Here is a 19,039-nt window from a genome sequence, read left to right on the forward strand (position 1 = left end):
ATTGGTCTCCTTCTGTGTTTTCTGAGCCTCATTTGCACTAAAAGAGTGGTAAATACCAGGAATCCACTTCCTACGAGTGGATTCGAAGCAGAGATATTGGAATGTTTCCCAAAGGAAGCTGAAGGGGCACCTGAGGGACATAAACGAAAAGGGATAGATCTATAGAGAAATTTCATCTACTCCAGTCTCTCCAAATACCTGATGCCCCTCATCCCAGGTGCCATTTTCGTAAATCTCCTCTGCACCCTCTCTGAGAACTTCACATCTTTCCTAAAGTGTGGGGCCCCAAAATAAGGTTCCATTTTTGAGGGATAGAATTGTTCAATACGTTAAACCTGTTTAGAACCAGGGTTAGATGACACAGGCAGTACTGTAAACATTTGTGATCGCCATTTAGAAAAAGGAAATAGAAGCCTTGGAGAAAGTGCAACAAAGATTCATAAAAATACTACAATCAGATGAAATGGGGCAGCAGTCGGCCATTTGAAGGGCCGGGTGGCCGACTGCTGCTCCTAATTCGTACCTTATCACATCCTTTATAATAGATTGTAGCATTTTCCCTCCTACTGATGTCAGGCTAATGGGTCTGTGGTTCCTTATTTTCTCTCTCTCTCCTCAAAGAGTGGGGTTACATTTACCACCTTCCAATCTGCAGGAACCATTCCAGAATCTAGAGAATTGTGAAAGATGATCACCAATGTATCCACTGACTTCCGGTTGCGGCTATGACCAGCTAAGTCGCACGTTTGGCTGCTCCTGCTACAAAGGTGTTTTCGGGCCGATTGGAGGGCCCCAACGGCGCTGTAAGGACAAATCCCGGTGGGGGAAGGCTCCCTGAAGAGAACTAGACCAACTTTATGGTCGGTACCCGGAGTGGGGTGGTAAAGAAAGCAACAGCAGCTCCCAAAAAAAAGCGGGGGAAGAAGACCAAAATGGCGGCCGGTGGCGCACCCGAGGAATGGAGGAAATGGGCGGAGGAGCAGCAGGCCGCTCTCCTGCGCTTCTTTACGGAGCTGAAAATGGAGCTCTTGGAGTCAATGAATGCGACGACCACCAGGCTGATGGGAGCCCAGGCGACCCAAGAGGCGTCGATTCGGGAGCTGCAGCAGGAGATGACTGTGAGGGAGGAGGAGGCCACGGTCCTCGTGGGAAAGGTAGAGGTGCACGAGGCACTCCACCTGAAATGGCAGAGCCGTTTTGAGGAGCTGGATACCCGAATGAGGCGGAAGAACCTGAGGATCTTGGGCCTGGCAGAAGGCCTGGAGGGGTCAGACCTCCCGGGATATGTAGCAGAAATGCTGAGCTCCCTGATGGGGGCAGGGGCCATCCCTTCGCCCCTGGAGCTGGAAGAGGCCTACAGGGTCATGGCTAGGAGGCCAAGAGCAAATGAGCCCCCGAGGGCGGTGCTGGTGCGGTTCCAGCGACTCAGCGACCGTGAGAGAGTGCTGGAGTGGGCCAAGAGGGAAAGGAGCAGCAAGTGGGAGAATTCGACGGTGAGGGTCTACCAGGACTGGAGTGCGGAGGTGGCAAAGCGGCGGGCCCGGTACAACCGGACGAAGGCGGTGCTACATGCAAAACGGATCAGGTTCGGAATGCTGCAGCCAGCGCGCTCGTGGGTCACCTACAGGAACCAACACCACTATTTTGAGTCCCCAGAGGAGGCGTGGGCCTTTGTACAGGAAGAGAAACTGGACTCGAATTAGACCCAGGGGATACTTGGCGGCCGTAGCCGCTCGGGTACTTTCAGCTGAATTCTTTGTTTGGATTTTGAACTCTTGCTGTGGTTTTTCTTCTGATGTTTTTTCCCCCCTTTGCCAACTTCCCTTAGTTATTGTTATTGTGGTTATTCATGGTTATTTATGGTTATTTATGCTGTTTGGTAGAGGGCGACTGTTAAGTACATTGTTATTTGTTATCTATCTGTTATTTATAATGTTAAGTTGGGGAGGCGGGACGGGGGGGAGAGCAGATCGGGGATATGGGCTCCTAGGGGGGGTTCTTTACAGGCATGGACGGGGACGGGGGTGGAACTGAAGATGGCGGGGTGGGGTGTGGCAGGGCGAAAGCGCGGGCTTTCCTCTGTTTTCCCACGCGCGGGGCAGAGGAGGGGGGAGGGGAGGAGTGCGGGGCGTGGCTAGCAAGGGCGACCTTTCCCGCGCTGGAGCGGGGCCAGGGAGGAGTGGCAAGGGGGGGGAGGCCCCCCCCCCTGAGCCGGGGGGAGTCGGAGTGTGGCAGGAGCAGCCGGGTCAGCGTGAACCAGCTGACTTACGGGAAAACGATGGAGGGTACATCGCGGCTAGGAGGGGTCCTAGCCTGGGGGGGGGGGGGGTTAGGGAGGGACACCGGGTTGCTGCTGAAAAGACCAGAAACGGGAAGTGGAGGACTGGAGAGGTGGGGGGAGGGGGACATCGCCATGGGGAGCGGGTCAGAAGGGGAGGGTCGACCCGGGGCGAGCAGGGAACAGGACATGGCTAATCGGCAGGGGAAGGGGGCGGGTCGTCCCGCGACCCGGCTGATCACTTGGAACGTGAGGGGGCTGAATGGGCCGGTCAAGAGATCAAGGGTATTCTCACACCTGAAGGGACTGAAGGCTGATGTAGCAATGTTACAGGAGACCCATTTGAAGGTAGTGGACCAGGTTCGCCTGAGAAGGGGGTGGGTGGGACAGGTGTTCCACTCTGGATTGGACGCAAAGAACCGGGGGGTGGCGATTCTGGTGGGAAAGAGGGTGTCGTTCGTGGCGGAGGAGGTGGTGGCGGATAAGGAGGGTAGGTATGTGATGGTGAAGGGTAAGCTGCAGGGGGAGAAAGTGGTGATGGTCAACGTATATGCCCCGAACTGGGATGACGCGGGTTTTATGAGGCGCCTATTGGGCCTCATTCCGGGACTGGAGGCAGGGGGCTTGATCATGGGGGGGGACTTTAACACAGTGCTGGACCCCGGGCTAGACAGATCGGGCTCAAGGACCAATAGGAGGCCGGCAGCGGCAGAAGTGCTGAGGGGGTACATGGAGCAGATGGGAGGAGTAGACCCATGGAGGTTTGGTAGGCCGAGGGCGAGGGAGTATTCCTTTTTCTCCCACGTCCATAGAGTGTACTCCAGAATCGATTTCTTCGTGTTGAGCAGGGGGCTGATCCCGAGGGTACGGGAAGCTGAGTACTCGGCCATTGCGATCTCTGATCATGCACCACATTGGGTGGATGTGGAAATGGGGGAGGCGCGGGACCAGCGCCCGCTGTGGCGGCTGGATGTGGGGCTGTTAGCGGACGACGAGGTGTGTAAAAGGGTCCGGAAGAGCATTGAGAGCTATCTGGACTTGAATGACACGGGTGAGGTGCAGGTGGGGATGGTCTGGGAGGCCCTGAAGGCAGTGATCAGGGGAGAGCTGATCTCCATAAGGGCGCACAGAGAAAGAAAGGAGAGGCAGGAGAGGGAGAGGCTGGTGGGGGAGCTATTGGAAGTGGATAGGAGATATGCGGAGGCACCAGAGGAGGGGCTGCTGGGAGAACGGCGCAGCCTGCAGGTCAAGTTCGACCTGCTGACCACCAGGAAGGCAGAGACGCAGTGGAGAAGGGCACAGGGCGCGGTCTATGAGTATGGGGAAAAGGCGAGCAGGATGCTGGCACACCAGCTTCGCAAACGAGATGCGGCTAGGGAGATTGGGGGAGTGAAGGAGAGGGGCGGGAAGGTAGTGCAGAAGGGGCAAGAAGTGAATGGGGTCTTCAGGGATTTTTACAAGGAGTTGTATCGGTCTGAGCCGCCGACGAGGAGAGGGGGAATGGAGGACTTCCTAAACAAATTGAGGTTCCCAAGGGTCCAGGAGGGGCTGGTAGAAGGGCTGGGGGCGCCAATAGGGCTAGAGGAGCTAGTCAAGGGAATAGGTCAGATGCAAGCGGGGAAGGCGCCGGGGCCAGATGGGTTCCCGGTGGAATTCTACAAGAAAAATGTGGACTTGGTGGGACCGGTACTGGTACGAGCCTTTAATGAGGCGCGAGAGGGGGGGGTTCTGCCCCCGACAATGTTGCAGGCTCTGATCTCCCTGATATTGAAGCGGGATAAAGACCCCGTGCAGTGCGGGTCCTACAGGCCTATCTCGCTTCTGAACGTGGATGCCAAGTTGCTGGCAAAGATCCTGGCAGCTAGAATAGAGGATTGTGTGCCAGGGGTAATCCATGAGGACCAGACGGGGTTCGTGAAGGGGCGGCAGCTCAACACGAACGTGCGGAGATTGCTGAATGTAATTATGATGCCGGCAGTGGAGGGGGAGGCTGAGATAGTGGTAGCGCTGGACGCGGAGAAGGCATTCGATAGGGTGGAGTGGGAGTACCTGTGGGAGACGTTGGATCGGTTTGGGTTTGGGGAAGGGTTTATTAAGTGGGTGAAGTTGTTCTACTCGGCCCCGACAAACGGGAGGAGGTCGGAGTATTTCGGGCTCCACCGAGGGACCAGGCAGGGATGTCCCCTATCCCCCCTACTTTTCGCACTGGCGATTGAACCGTTGGCGATGGCACTGAGGGGTTCAGGGGGGTGGAGAGGACTGACTAGGGGAGGGGAGGAACATCGAGTATCACTGTATGCGGATGATCTACTGCTGTACGTGGCAGACCCAGAAGAGGGAATGCCGGAGATAATGGAACTATTAGCAGAGTTTGGGGACTTTTCGGGGTACAAACTAAATTTGGGCAAAAGCGAGGTTTTTGTGATACACCCGGGGGATCAGGGAGAGGGTATTGGGAGACTCCCCTTCAAGCGAGCAGGAAAGAGCTTTAGGTACTTAGGGGTGCAGGTGGCAAGGAACTGGGGGACCCTCCACAAGTTGAACTTTTCCAGGCTGGTGGAACAGATGGAGGAGGAATTTAAGAGGTGGGACATGGTACCGTTGTCGCTGGCGGGGAGGGTGCAGTCAATCAAAATGACGGTCCTCCCAAGGTTCTTGTTTTTATTTCAGTGCTTGCCCATCTTCCTCCCTAGGGCCTTCTTCAAAAAGGTGACGAGTAGCATCATGAGCTACGTGTGGGCGCATGGCACCCCAAGGGTGAGGAGGGTCTTTTTGGAGCGGAGTAGGGACAGTGGAGGGCTGGCACTACCCAATCTCTCGGGGTACTACTGGGCGGCAAATGTGTCAATGGTGTGCAAGTGGATGATGGAAGGGGAGGGGGCAGCTTGGAAACAAATGGAGAGGGCGTCCTGTGGCAACACAAGCCTGGGGGCCCTAGTAACGGCACCATGGCCGCTCCCCCCCACGAGGTACACCACGAGCCCGGTGGTGGCGGCCACCCTCAAGATATGGGGGCAGTGGAGGCGACACAGGGGGGAAATGGGAGGTCTGTTGGCGGCGCCAATAAGAGGGAACCATAGATTTATCCCGGGGAACATCGACGGGGGATTTCAGAGCTGGTACAGGGTGGGCATACGGCAGCTGAAGGACCTGTTTATAGAGGGGAGGTTTGCGAGCCTGGGAGGGCTGGAGGAGAAGTTTGAGCTCCCCCCGGGAAACATGTTCAGATATTTACAAGTGAAGGCATTTGCTAGGCGGCAGGTGGAGGGGTTTCCCCTGCTCCCCAGTAAGGGGGCGAGTGATAGGGTGCTCTCGGGGGTCTGGGTCGGAGGGGGGAAGATATCAGACATCTACAAGATAATGCAGGAGGCGGAAGAAGCATCAGGGGAGGAGCTGAAAGCCAAGTGGGAAGGGGAGCTGGGAGAGCAGATAGAAGACGGGATGTGGGCGGATGCACTGGAGAAGGTCAATTCTTCCTCCTCGTGTGCGAGGCTGAGCCTCATTCAATTTAAGGTGCTGCATAGAGCTCACATGACGGGGACAAGGATGAGCCGGTTCTTTGGGGGTGAGGACAGGTGTGTCAGAAGTCTGGGAAGCCCAGCGAACCATGTGCATATGTTCTGGGCATGTCCGGTGCTGGAAGAGTTCTGGAAGGGGGTGGCAAGGACGGTGTCGAAGGTGGTGGGGTCCAGGGTCAAACCAGGATGGGGGCTTGCGAGGCCTCCAAGCGTTGAAACTTGGATTAACGATATGGCTAGCTATATTCAGCTAGAAAGGATCAAATTTGCCCTGAGAGGGTCGGTACAGGGATTCTCCAGGCGGTGGCAACCTTTCCTTGACTTTTTAGATCAGAGATAGGCGTCCGGGGTCGTGGCAGCAGCAACCCGGGGGGGGAGGGGGGGGGGGAGGGAGGGGGGGGGGGGGGGGGGAGGGAGGGGGGGGGGGGAAGGGGGGGGGGCAGCAATGGTCGTGGGGGGACATGCACGACTGTAACGCGGGCAAGTCTGCTCGCTGCTCATGTCTGAAACTGTAGGCTGCCTTGTTTGTTAAGTTGTTGCTTGGGGGGGGGGGGGGGGGGGGGGAGGAGGACTGGTGCGCGCGAGAGGGCGGGCGAGGGAGGGATATTTGCCTAGAGGGATTGTGTTGTAAATAATTTAAAAATTAGTAGGGGTAAATGTCTGTATGGAAAAACTCTTTCAATAAAAATTATTTTAAAAAAAAAACCAATGTATCCACTATCGCTGCAGCCAGCTCTTTCAACACTCTGGGATGTAGAGCATCAGGTTTTGGGGATTTATTAACTTTCAATCACATTAATTTCTCCAATACTATTTTTTCACCAATTCTAACCTCTTTCAGTCCCTCGTGCTCACTAATCCCTTCGTTCTCTAGTGTTTGTGGGCAATTAATGTGTCTTCCTCCATGAAGACAGACACATTGTTTAGTTTATCTGCTATTTCCTTATTCCCCATTATAAACTCTCCTGTCTCTGCCTGGAATGGTCCGACATTGGTCTTTGCTAATCTTTTGCTTTTCACATTCCTGTAGGAGCTTTTCCAGTCGGTGTTTATGTTTCTCACCAGTTTTCTTTCATATTCTATTTTCTCTATATCAGTCCTCCTTTGCTGAATTTGCCTTTATCTTGGTCCTACTTTGCTGAATTCTAAACAAGTTCCGAAACCTCAGGCTTTTTTAAAAGTTAGAGTACCCAATTCATCTTTCCAATTAAGGGGCAATGTAGCTTGGCCAATCCACCTGCCCTGCACATCTTTGGGTTGTGGGGGTGAAACCCACAAAAACACGGGGAGAATGTGCAAACTCCACACGTGCAGTGGCCCAGAGCCGGGATCGTACCTGGGACCACGGTGCCGTGAGGCAGCAGTGCTAACCACTGCGCCACCGTGCTGCCCCTGAAACCTCAGGCTTGCAACTATTTTGTCCACTTTATGGGTCCCTTCCTTTGATCAAAAGGAATCTTTAACTTTCTTGTAGCCATGCCTGCATCACTTTTCCTGTTTGGTTTTTGTTTTTGAAAGGAAGCTATATTTGATGTAAGTATTTGAATTTAATGTCGCTAAAATCCCAAAAGGTCATAGGCTGCTCTCCCCTTTGAGAGAGAGAGAGAGAGAGAGAGAGAGAGAGCTGACTGGCGGTGATTTAAACTGAGGGTCACCACACCTCAGTTGAGGGGCAATGTTGACAAGACTGGGCCTTCACGGATAACCGAAGCCACTAGGGAGGTTGAAGCCACGTTGTTGGCGTTGTGCCGTATCACGAAACAGCCGGCCAGCTAGCTGTGTTAACTGACCCCTTGGTAAATATGTAATAATTCCTTAAATATTAGCTACTGCCTATCTACGAACATACCATTTAATGCAGTTTCTCAGTCCACCTCAGACAACGTGCCTCTCATACTGATAGTATCCTTCTGTGAGAAACACCCAGAGTAATTAGACAAAAGAACCAGGTAAGCACCATAGCCATCTTCATGGCAACATGGCATGCTTTGGGGGTTTCCAAACAGAAATAATTATCTTCGAACTTCCACACCCCCTTTCACTCTGTGATCCATGTGCAATTTGAAGTAAAAATCACAACAAGGCCCAAAAAGTATCAGCCCACTGGAGGCACATTAGTCAGTCCAGCAGAAAGCAAAGTTCCGAACATCCCCAACTGTCAGGTGAACGAAATGCAGTCCTGGATGTAAATGAGAGCAGAAACAAAATCAGCAGAATTCAATCCCGATAATCACTTGTGAATTTGTTGGTGTCTCCGCAGGTGTGATGAATCACGAAATCCCTTCCCACACTGAGAGCAGGTGAATGGCTTCTCCCCAGTGTGAATTCGCTGGTGTATCTGCAGGGTGGATAATTGAGTAAATCCCTTCACACACTGAGAGCAGGTGAATGGCTTCTCCCCAGTGTGAATTCGCTGGTGTGTCCGCAGGCTGGATAACTGAGTAAATCCATTCCCACACTGAGAGCAGGTGAACGGCTTCTCCCCAGTGTGAACTCGCTGGTGTCTCTGCAGAGTGGTTGAATCACTGAATCCCTTCCCACACTGAGAGCAGGTGAACGGCTTTTCCCCAGTGTGAAATCGCTGATGTCTGTGCAGGTGGGATTGCAGAATGAATCCCATCCCACATTGGAAGCAGATGAATGGCCTCTCCCCGGTGTGACTGCGTCGATGAGCTTCCAGCTCTGATGGTGCTTTGTATCGCTTCTCACAATCCCCACATATCCACGGTTTCTCCATGGTGCGCTTGCCCTTCTGTCTCTCCAGGTTGGACAAGCAGTTGAAGCCTTTACCACTCACATGTGGATGATTTCACCCGGCAGTGAATGGTACGATGACTATTCAGGCTGTGAAACCAGTTAAAGCTCTTTCCACAGTCAGTGCACTGGAACACTCTCACTCAGGTGCCTGTGTGTCTCAGTGCTTTCCAGTCACACTGATGTTTCAAATAGTTTGAAGCAGACAAACATTTCTCCTTCCAGATTATAAGGCTGTTGATAGTCACACACCTAATAATCGAGTGACTGTGAGATCCGGACTTTTGGTTTGAGATGTCTGTCTGTAATTCCTCCTTTTCTCATATCCTGTAAGTAGAATTCACAACAGACATCACATTTAGTGCAGGGCAGAAATTCAGAACAGACAATTTTAGTTTCTATGGAATTTTTTTTTCCTCTCTCATTCCCCAAAAGCTGTAAATCTCCATCCCACACACTCTCCTTCCATTCTTACTCTGCTGTATCTAATATTCACCTTCCCAATTCTCCTGAAGGTGCTGATTCAGGCTGATCAACAGATCCACTTCATCTCTCGGACTGGGAAATAGGAGCTGCAATCAGCCATTCATCCCTTCGGACCAGCTCAGCCATTCAATGAGATAATTGGCCAATCTACATAACATAGACATAGAACAGTACAGCACAGAACAGGCCCTTCGGCCCTCAATGTTGTGCCGAGCCATGATCACCCTACTCAAACCCACGTATCCACCCTATACCCGTAACCCAACAACCCCCCCTTAACCTTACTTTTATTAGGACACTACGGGCAATTTAGCATGGCCAATCCACCTAACCCGCACATCTTTGGACTGTGGGAGGAAACCGGAGCACCCGGAGGAAACCCACGCACACAGGGGGAGGACGTGCAGACTCCACACAGACAGTGACCCAGCTGGGAATCGAACCTGGGACCCTGGAGTTGTGAAGCATTTATGCTAACCACCATGCTACCCTGCTGCCCCTGAGCATAATTTTCCCACACTATGCCGCATATCCCTTGATATATTTAATATCTAGAAATCTATCAATCTCTATCTTGCAAATCCTTATTGACTGAGGCTCCACACTCTTCTGGGGTAGAGAATTCTTCATTTCCGTGCCTGTTCCCCATAACCCTCGACTTCCTTGTCAATCAGAAATTGGTAGATCATCCGCTGATCCCAGTGGAAGAGAAATCCAGAGACTAACAACCCTCCGAGGAAAGAGATGATTGGAAATATATAATGTAGCTACAGTACAATATATGTATTTTTAAAAAGTTAAATTCAGAGTACCCGATTACTTTTTTTTTCCAATCAAGGGGCAATTTAGCATGGCCAATTCGCCTATCCTGCACATCTTTCTGGGTTTATGGGGGTGAGACCCACGCAGACACGGGAGAATGTGCAAACTCCACACAGACAGCGACCCAGGGCTGGGACCGAACTTGGGTCCCCAATGCTGTAAGGCAGCAGTGCTAACCACTGCACCACCATGCTGCCCTCTACAGTACAATATTACACAACTAGAAATAATATTAGATGTACTTTATTACAGAACCACCAATATATCTAATCTGTATTATATAACACTAGACATATATCTGTCCGGTATTAATTTACTGACCTTTAAATGTCAGCCATCTCCTGGGGAAACCAGCCATTCAATTGTGAATATGAGGAAAAAGATCATTTTTTAGCCAGACAAATAAATGTGTCAAGCTGAGGGAGAAAAGGATGTCAATGTCTTTAAGAGAGAGAGAGGCCTGGGCCAACCTTTGCAGAGTCTGCACCCTCCCTGGATTCACTTCCTTTCCCTTCAGTTGCTGCAAGTGACCAATTGAAGGTGAGAATGAGAAAATAAATGGAAAGGGGGAGAAAAGAAAGTGTTTGACTCACAGATGTTGGAGACAGGAGACAGTTTCCGTCTGTGAAGCTCAATTTTCATTCATACAAATCCGGCGCACTGATTGGCTAGAGGACAAGAGTCCTTCCGGTCCGCCAATTATTCCCATTGGCTAACACCTCAGCAGGAAGGTCAGGTTGTTGACTCTTTCCTGCACATGCTCAGCTTCCCTTCTCGCTTGGACATGCGCAGTCCCGGGCCGCCTACCCACGTGGTGGATAGAGCAGTTTCTCCAGTGCGGGGAATTGTGGGAGCTGCGGCCGCCATTACTCACCTGGAGCCCAGTCTCCAAAATCCTGGGACTGGGATGAAAAGTGGGGATACGGCAGGGAGCATTGAACCAACCCTGACACAAAGTCACTGGATTTGACTGTGACGTCTCCCTTTGCAGAACAGCTTGTTAACTTCAGGTGTAAAGATTTAGATACCTGGGTGACATATTGGGGAGGGCAATAGGTGAGAGTGAAACTGAACCCGAGAGTCAGCACCATCAGGAGAGGAGAATTAGGGGAAAAGCAGGAGGAGGATTGTGGGATGAAGTAGTGTTACAACCAGTAGGGAGGAGGTAGAGATTGGGGACACAGATTTATTGTTTGAGACAAAGAATGATTCTGCTATTGTTGCTGTACCAAACATTATTCATGCTGAAGGTTGTGGCTTATATTTGCTGATGTTAGAAACCCCTGTAACTGAGATGGGGTTTAAAATTCTGGATTTAGGTCAAATGAACCAAATTTAAATTGCACAACGTGTCATGTCCTTCCTGCAGTTCAGTTGGGTCTGCTGATTGCTGGGTGATCAGTGTCTTTTTAAGAACAGCTGTTTGTGATCTCTCCACATTCATTCAGGGAAATTATTTTACAATAAAACAGTTCACTTTCAGCATCACACCCAAACAAATCCATTGGTGTGAAATCAACAATTCCAAGTCTGAAATGTTCCACTGTTAGAAATGACACAGAATTGGCATCAAATAAACATGCCATCAGGTCCATCTTGTCTGTGATGTATTTGACGCTCCACATATGTTTCCTCTCAGTCTTCTTCACCTTCACTGTCAGTCAGGGCTCAGTGGATAACCCTCCTGCCTCTGAGTTCCAAAGGTTCTGGGTTCATTTCTCAATCAGGATTGGAGAACAAGACCCACGGCTGCCCTCTAGTACAGTGCTGATGGAGTGCTGCTCTTTTGCAGGTGCCATCTTCCAAATGATATGTGAAACTGTGGTCCCATTTTCCTCCTTTGGTGAATATAAAATATCCCACATCACTCTTTTTGAAGAAGAGCAGGGAAGTTAACCTCGGTGTCCTGGTCAATACATATCCCTCAATCAACATCATTAAAACAGATCATTATTATCCTCTTGCTGTTTGTGGGATTTTGTTAACTGTCAATAGGTTGTCGGAAGACTACACACAGATACAGACAGGTTAAGTGAGTTGGCAACAATTTGCAGATGGAATATAATGTGGGGAAATTTGACTATGTTCACTTTGGCAAGAAGAATAGAGAAACACAATTCTATTTAAATGGAGAGAGATTTCAATACTCAGTATTGCAGAGGGATCTGGGTGTCCTGGTGCAGGAATCACAAAATGTTAATATGAAGGTACATTAAGTGATTAGGAAAACAACAGAAACATTCGTGTTTCCCACAAGGGGAATGAACGTTACAGCTGTGCAGGGCTTTGGTGAGACCACATCTGGAATATTGTGCACTATTTCTTCACTTTGTATGAAACACAAAAATTGAATTGTGTTAGCAGCAGTTCAGAGAAGGTTCACTCGATTCATTCTCAGGATGAAGTCCTTCTCTTATGCAGAAAGGTGGAACATGTTAGGACCTTAGCCACTGGAGTTCAAAGGAAGGAGAGGTAATATTATAGAAACATTTACAATCCTGAGGTGATTTAATAGGGTGGAAATTAGGCGGATGTTTCCAAAGATGAGAGAGACTAGAACCAGGGAACACAGTTTATCAATATGAGGTCCACCGGGTCCGGGGGTGCATTGAGAGATACCTCGAGGCCAATGATAACAGGGAGGTTCGGGTGGGGATGGTCTGGGAGGCATTGAAGGCGGTGATGAGGGGGGAATTGATCTCCATCCGAACCCATAGGGAGAGGGGGGAGCAGAGGGAAAGGGAAAGACTGATAGGGGAGATGGTGCAGGTGGATAGGAGATATGCGGAGGCCCCAGAGGAGGGATTGCTGGGGGAGAGGCGTAGCCTTCAGGCCAGATTTGACCTACTGACGACTAGAAAGGCAGAAGGCCAGTGGAGGAAAGCACAGGGGGCGGTGTATGAACACGGGGAGAAGGCGAGCAGGATGCTGGCGCACCAGCTCTGGAAGCGAGACGCGGCCAGGGAGATTGGGGGAGTGAGGGATAGTGCCGGGAAGGTGGTGCGGAGGGGGGTAGAGGTCAATGGGGTCTTCAGGGACTTTTATGGGGAACTGTACCGGTCTGAGCCCCCGGTGGAGGAGGGTGGAATGGGGCGCTTCCTGGACAGGTTGCATTAACCGAGGGTGGAAGAGGAGCGGGTGGAGGGACTAGGGGCGCCGATCGAGTTGGAGGAGGTTGTCAAAGGGATAGGGAGCATGCAGTCGGGGAAGGCGCCGGGGCCGGATGGGCTTCCGGCGGAATTCTATAAAAAGTATTTGGACCTGTTGGGCCCCCTGTTGGTCCGGACCTTTAACGAGGCATGGGATGGAGGGGGGTGGGGGGTGGGGGGGGGGGGGGGGGGGCTTTGCCGCCAACTATGTCGCGGGCGCTGATTTCCTTGATCCTGAAGCGGGACAAGGACCCTCTGCAGTGTGGATCATATAGGCCGATTTAGTTGCTGAACGCCGACGCTAAGCTGCTGACAAAGGCCCTGGCCACTAGAATAGAGGATTGTGCGCCGGGGGTCATACATGAGGACCAGACGGGGTTTGTGAAGGGAAGGCAGCTGAACACAAATGTGCGAAGACTCCTCAATGTTATTATGATGCCGGCGGTGGAAGGGGAGGCGTAGATAGTGGTGGCGTTGGACGCGGAGAAGGCCTTCGATAGGGTGGAGTGGGAATACTTGTGGGAGGTGTTGGAGATGTTTGGGTTTGGGGAGGGGTTTATTTGGTGGGTGAGGCTGCTCTACGAGGCCCCGATGGCAAGTGTAGCCACGAATAGGAGGAGGTTAGAGTACTTTCGGCTGCATCGGGGGACGAGACAGTGTTGCCCCCTGTCCCCCTTGCTCTTCGCGTTGGCAATTGAGCCCCTGGCCATGGCATTGAGGGAGTCAGGGAACTGGAGGGGCATGGTGCGGGGTGGGGGGGAGCATCGAGTGTCACTGTACGCGGACGACCTGCTGCTGTATGTGGCGGACCCGGTGGGGGGGATGCCGGAGGTGATGAGGATCCTCGGGGAATTCGGGGGTTTCTCAGGGTATAAGCTGAACCTGGGCAAGAGCGAGGTGTTTGTGGTGCATCCGGGGGATCAAGAGGAGGGGATTGGTAGGCTCCCACTGAAGCAGGCAGGGAAGAGCTTCAGGTACCTAGGGGTCCAGGTGGCTGGGAGTTGGGGGGCCCTGCACAAGCTCAACCTCACAAGGTTGGTGGAGCAGATGGAGGAGGAGTTTAAGAGGTGGGATATGTTACCGCTCTCACTGGCGGGGAGGGTGTAGTCCGTCAAGATGACGGTGCTCCCGAGGTTTTTGTTCGTGTTCCAGTGCCTCCCCATCTTTATCCCAAAGGCCTTTTTCAGGCGGGTCAACAGCAGTATCACGGGATTTGTGTGGGCGCATGGGACTCCAAGGGTTTGAAGAGTGTTCCTAGAACGAGGCAGGGATAGGGGGGGGCTGGCGTTGCCCAACCTCTGTGGGTACTACTGGGCGGCTGACGCAGCGATGGTGCGTAAGTGGGTAATGGGCGAGGAGGGGGCAGCGTGGAAGAGGATGGAGGCAGCATCTTGTGTGGGCACGAGCCTGGAAGCGCTAGTAACGGCGCCGTTGCCGCTCCCTCCAACGAGGTATACCACAAGCCCGGTGGTGGCGGCTACCCTCAAAATTTGGGGGCAATGGAGACGGCACAGAGGAGAAATGGGGGGCTCGATGGAGGCCCCGATACGGGGGAACCATCGGTTCGTCCCAGGGAGCATTGATGGCGGATTCCGGGGCTGGCACAGGGCAGGGGTTAGGAGGTTGAGGGACCTGTTTGTGGAGTGGAGGTTCGCGAGCTTGGGGGAGTTAGAGGGGAAGTTTGGGCTCCCCCCGGGGAACATGTTTAGGTACATCCAGGTGAGGGCGTTTGCCAGGCAGCAGGTGGAGGGGTTCCCCTTGCTGCCTCCACGGGGGGTGCGGGATAGGGTGCTCTCGGGGGTGTGGGTCGGTGGAGGGAGGATCTCGGACATATACCGGGTGATGCAGGAGGTGGATGAAGTCTCGGTGGAGGAACTGAAGGGTAAATGGGAAGAGGTGCTGGGTGAGGAGATTGAGGAGGGGACATGGGCGGATGCCCTGGAGAGAGTGAATTCCTCCTCTTCCTGTGCGAGGCTTAGCCTCATACAGTTCAAGGTGCTGCATAGGGCCCACATGACCGGGACAAGGATGAGTAGATTTTTCGGGGGCGAAGACAGGTGTGCTAGGTGCTCGGGGAGCCCAGCGAACCACGCCCATATGTTTTGGGCGTGCCCAGCATTGGGGGAGTTTTGGAAGGGGGTAGCAAAGACGGTATCGAGGGTGGTGGGATCCAGGGTCGAGCCAGGCTGGGGACTCGCAATTTTTGGGGTGGCAGTGGAGCCGGGAGTGCAGGAGGCGATAGAGGCCGGGGTCCTGGCCTTTGCGTCCCTAGTAGCCCGGCAGAGGATCTTGCTCCAGTGGAAGGATGCGAGGCCCCCAAGCGTGGAGGCCTGGATCTCGGATATAGCGGGGTTCATTAAATTGGAGAGGGTGAAATTTGCCCTGAGGGGGTCAGTACAAGGGTTTCTCAGGCGGTGGCAGCCCTTTCTGGACTTCCTGGCGGAACGGTAGGGAAATAGGCCGACAGCAGCAGCAACCCGGGGGGGGGGGGGGGGGGGGGGGGGGAGAAGGACGGGGGGGGGAGGGAAAACTGTACACATGGGTTTGTGGAGGGTGCTAGCTCTCTCCCTTGTTTTTTTTCTTTTTCTTTTTTCTCTGTCTTTTGGTTTCTGTTTTTTTTTGGGGTTTTTTTCCTTTTGTTTGAAGTTGCTCTTGCAGCTGGGGGGCACTGTTTACGGGGTGTTACCGCGGGTGTACGTTAATAGAGTTATGATGTTTATATTTTGTATTTTGTAAAAACTTCAATAAAAATTATTTATTAAAAAAATATATGAGGTCCACCATTCAGATGGAGATTGAGGAGAATGTGTTTCTCACAGAGGGTGTTTAGTCTGTGGAATTCTCTTCATCAGAGAACAGTGGGGCTGGGTCATTGAATATATTCAAGGCAGAGTTAGACAGATTATCGACAAAGGAGACAAGGGTTATGGGGTTGAGACAGGAAAGTGGAGTTGAGATCTCAGCCAGATTAGCGATGATTTTATAGAATTGGGCAGGTTCAAAGAGCTGAATGGCATACTCCTGTTCCTATGTTCCTATCTTGTTTTGCCTAAATTTGCTGCCACGTTTCCTGCACAACAGTGACTACACTTCAGCAAGTGCATAATTGGCTGGAAAGTGCATCGAGAAATCCAGTGGCCCTGAAAGCTGTTATCCAAATCCAAAGCTACGTTAGAGTATCTGACACTTAAAGGGAGATGCTATTGAAGATATTTCATTACCGAGCTTATGTACAGTACAAATATTAATTACACAAATGTGTCAATGAGGTGAAGTCCAACAGCCAATTATGATAAAGTGGCTGACTCCAACTATTCTCCATGGAATCACCACTCTTTTTAGTGACTACAATGTACTGACATCACCAAACCTAAACACGTAGAGCTTCCATACTCATCGATCCCCAAACAGGCTGAATGTGCCCTACACCCACAGTGGGGAGTCACAGGAACAGGGTACAGAGGAGCCAAAGAGAAACCATTTGGGGAGCCGAAGAGAAACCATTTGGGTCCAGGACATTGTAAATATCCTTTTACTCTGGCAGTCTTTGAGTCTCAACTCATTTTCTGCTTTTTATAACCATGTTCGGCTTCATTAATAAACTTTTATCAGGAAAAATATTTGATTTTTGTTGACTTTTCTTGATTAGACTGATGCACATTAAGGACAGTGGATAAGAGGGGTTGACAGGCTCTTTAACAAAAAGTGAGTCCCTCTAAGGCAGTGTTTTTCAAAGTTTTTACTTAGTACCCATTTTTGTCAACCAGTTGATCTTCGTGACCCACATCAGCTGAAATTTGCGACCCATGTCAGCCGATCTTTGCGAGCCACGTCGGCTGACCTATGTGACTCTCAGTGGCCGACCTTCGCAACCCACCATTTTCACTGAACTTTAATGTGACAGGTGAGCCTGCTTGGTCCTCACGATCTCACTTGCTTTGTTTTTCAATGTTTCATTCCTGATAATGACTTCAGCAAATTATTTAAGATCTCACTGCATCCATTGAAACAAATGAAGACATTTATCCTCAAACTCGCCATGTTTCGTCATCAACTGTCCTTGAAGTTTTGAGGGTTTTAAACTTTCATTTCCCAGTGCTTCCCTGCATATAACACACTTTGAATCCAGATTTGCAGTTGGACAATAAATAACGCATACCTCAAGTAATCATCTTTATGCTGCTTTGTTCCTGTTCGCAGCTTCTTCTTCATGGATTGTTCACCAGAGGCCCTGGAGCTCAAAATGGAGGAATCACTCTCGTGCGCCCAGAGCACGTGATGTCAGTGTGGCCTGCTGTCTGCCACCATGCGAGACAGAAGACTCCAGCAATTTAAAAAAAAATTCTGCTCCTGGGTCAGCGCACTGACATCAGGAGGCCACGTTCTACCCCGCTGGGCTCCGGGCCTGCACACTGCTGAGGGGGCACCTACGCAGGGAACAGCCGGCATTCTAAAAGCCGGTTACGCCATTGAGCACCAATTCCCGTGATCCGGAACGCCACGGCACGACCCTCTCGATACCCCCCTAGGACCCACCCACAGGTCGTGCCGCTGGATTTGAAAATGACTGCTCCAAGGTAATTGGCAAAGGAGCCAGTCGGGTAGATGAGGTTTAATTTTTTGACACAGCGAGCTGTTCTGATCTGCCCGAAAGCTGATTCAGTAGTATCTCCCCAACGGGTAAACACTTGAAAGGTAAGAATTTGCAAGGCTGTGGGGAAAGAGCAGAGCAGTTGGAGTAATCAGTGAGTCCTTCCAAAGGGATAGCAAGGGCATGATGGGCCAAATGGTCTCCTCCCGCACCAAATGAATCTGAGCCTCCTGCTTTTGTGCAGGTCAAAAGGGACAGATTTCATTGCAGCCTCTTCCCTGTATATGTATTTAAAGAGATGGTTTTCTCTTTAGCTCTGAGTGATCCATATAACAATTGGTTGGAACCCATTTCCCAGTCAGTCCTCCAGCACCTTCCTGTCTCTCTATTAGTGCAATGCCCATGGCAGTTTCCCAACTGGGGCACAGGTCCAGTTATTCTCAGCTAAATTCAGGCCCCAGCTCTCATTGACACCAGCAACAGAGACAGAAAGGTGCCCGATGCTCAAATGGGAAGCCAAAACTTGTGGCTCTAAACCGAGACTTCAACATTTGTCAACCAAATCCATGTTATTTATACTGGGGTTTCTATTATTACCGTGCCACCCCTTTTCATGTTACATTGATGTACTTTAGGTAAAGTGGGTGAGAGGGAAGACAAAGGGTGGGAGTTTTAACGGGTAACTTTCCCTTTCTAACTTTGCATTGTCGATAGTGTCAGCCGTGGCTCAGTGGGCAGCTCTCTCACCTCTGAATCAGAAGGTTGTGGATTCAAATCCAGGGGAGCTATCCCCGGTGTCCTGGTCAATATTTATCCCTCAATCAACATCACTAAAAAGATCATCTGCTCATTATCACATTGCTGTGTGTGGGATCTTGCTGTGTGTAAATTGGCTGCTGCATTTCCTACATTGCAACAGTGACTACACTTCAAAAGTACTTCATTGGTTGTAAAGTTCTTTGGGACGTCCTGTGGTTGTGAAAGGTGCTATAGAAATGCAAGTTCTTAAATTGAAGATTTAGGTTTTCAGATCTTGTTATCTGGAACTTTATTGATTTCAGCCAACCGTAACTTTTCATTTCATAAATTCACTTTGGTTCAGACAAGGCAATTAAGACAAAGACAGAATTCTCTTGATATTAAATTTCAAAAGTTTATTCAAAGAAACTTTAAGACATTGACTTTTACAACTTCATGTGGGTGATCAGTCTGTAGAAGCGTAACCCTCTCTGGCTCCTTCTTTGACAGTAATTATTGTGGAATTCAGCCTCGGGAGTCTGGCTCCTTCTTTGACAGTAATTTCCTTGGAACTCGGCCTCGGGAATCTTCAGTACTTGGCCTGCAAGAAAGACCTTCAGAACCTCTGCTTTTATCCCCAAAGTGACCATTACCTCACGTCAGAGTTGGGCCTGTGGTCACATGACAATTGGTCAATTTGGTC

The 19,039-nt window shown here is 51.0% G+C and overlaps 1 protein-coding gene across 1 annotated transcript in view; it reads right to left on the bottom strand.

Annotated features, from left to right (window-relative positions):
• LOC119951602 (oocyte zinc finger protein XlCOF6-like) overlaps positions 1-19,039 on the bottom strand; it is a 40,379-nt gene that overhangs the window by 13,971 nt on the left and 7,369 nt on the right. The window contains exons 4-5 of the mRNA XM_038774783.1: positions 8,029-8,441; positions 57-130 (exon numbers count right to left, since the gene is read on the bottom strand). Coding sequence (XP_038630711.1) covers positions 57-130; positions 8,029-8,441 — 487 coding nt within the window. The remainder of the gene's footprint in view (positions 1-56; positions 131-8,028; positions 8,442-19,039) is intronic.

Source organism: Scyliorhinus canicula, chromosome 17 (assembly GCF_902713615.1).
Source record: "Scyliorhinus canicula chromosome 17, sScyCan1.1, whole genome shotgun sequence".
Classification (NCBI taxonomy): domain Eukaryota; kingdom Metazoa; phylum Chordata; class Chondrichthyes; order Carcharhiniformes; family Scyliorhinidae; genus Scyliorhinus; species Scyliorhinus canicula.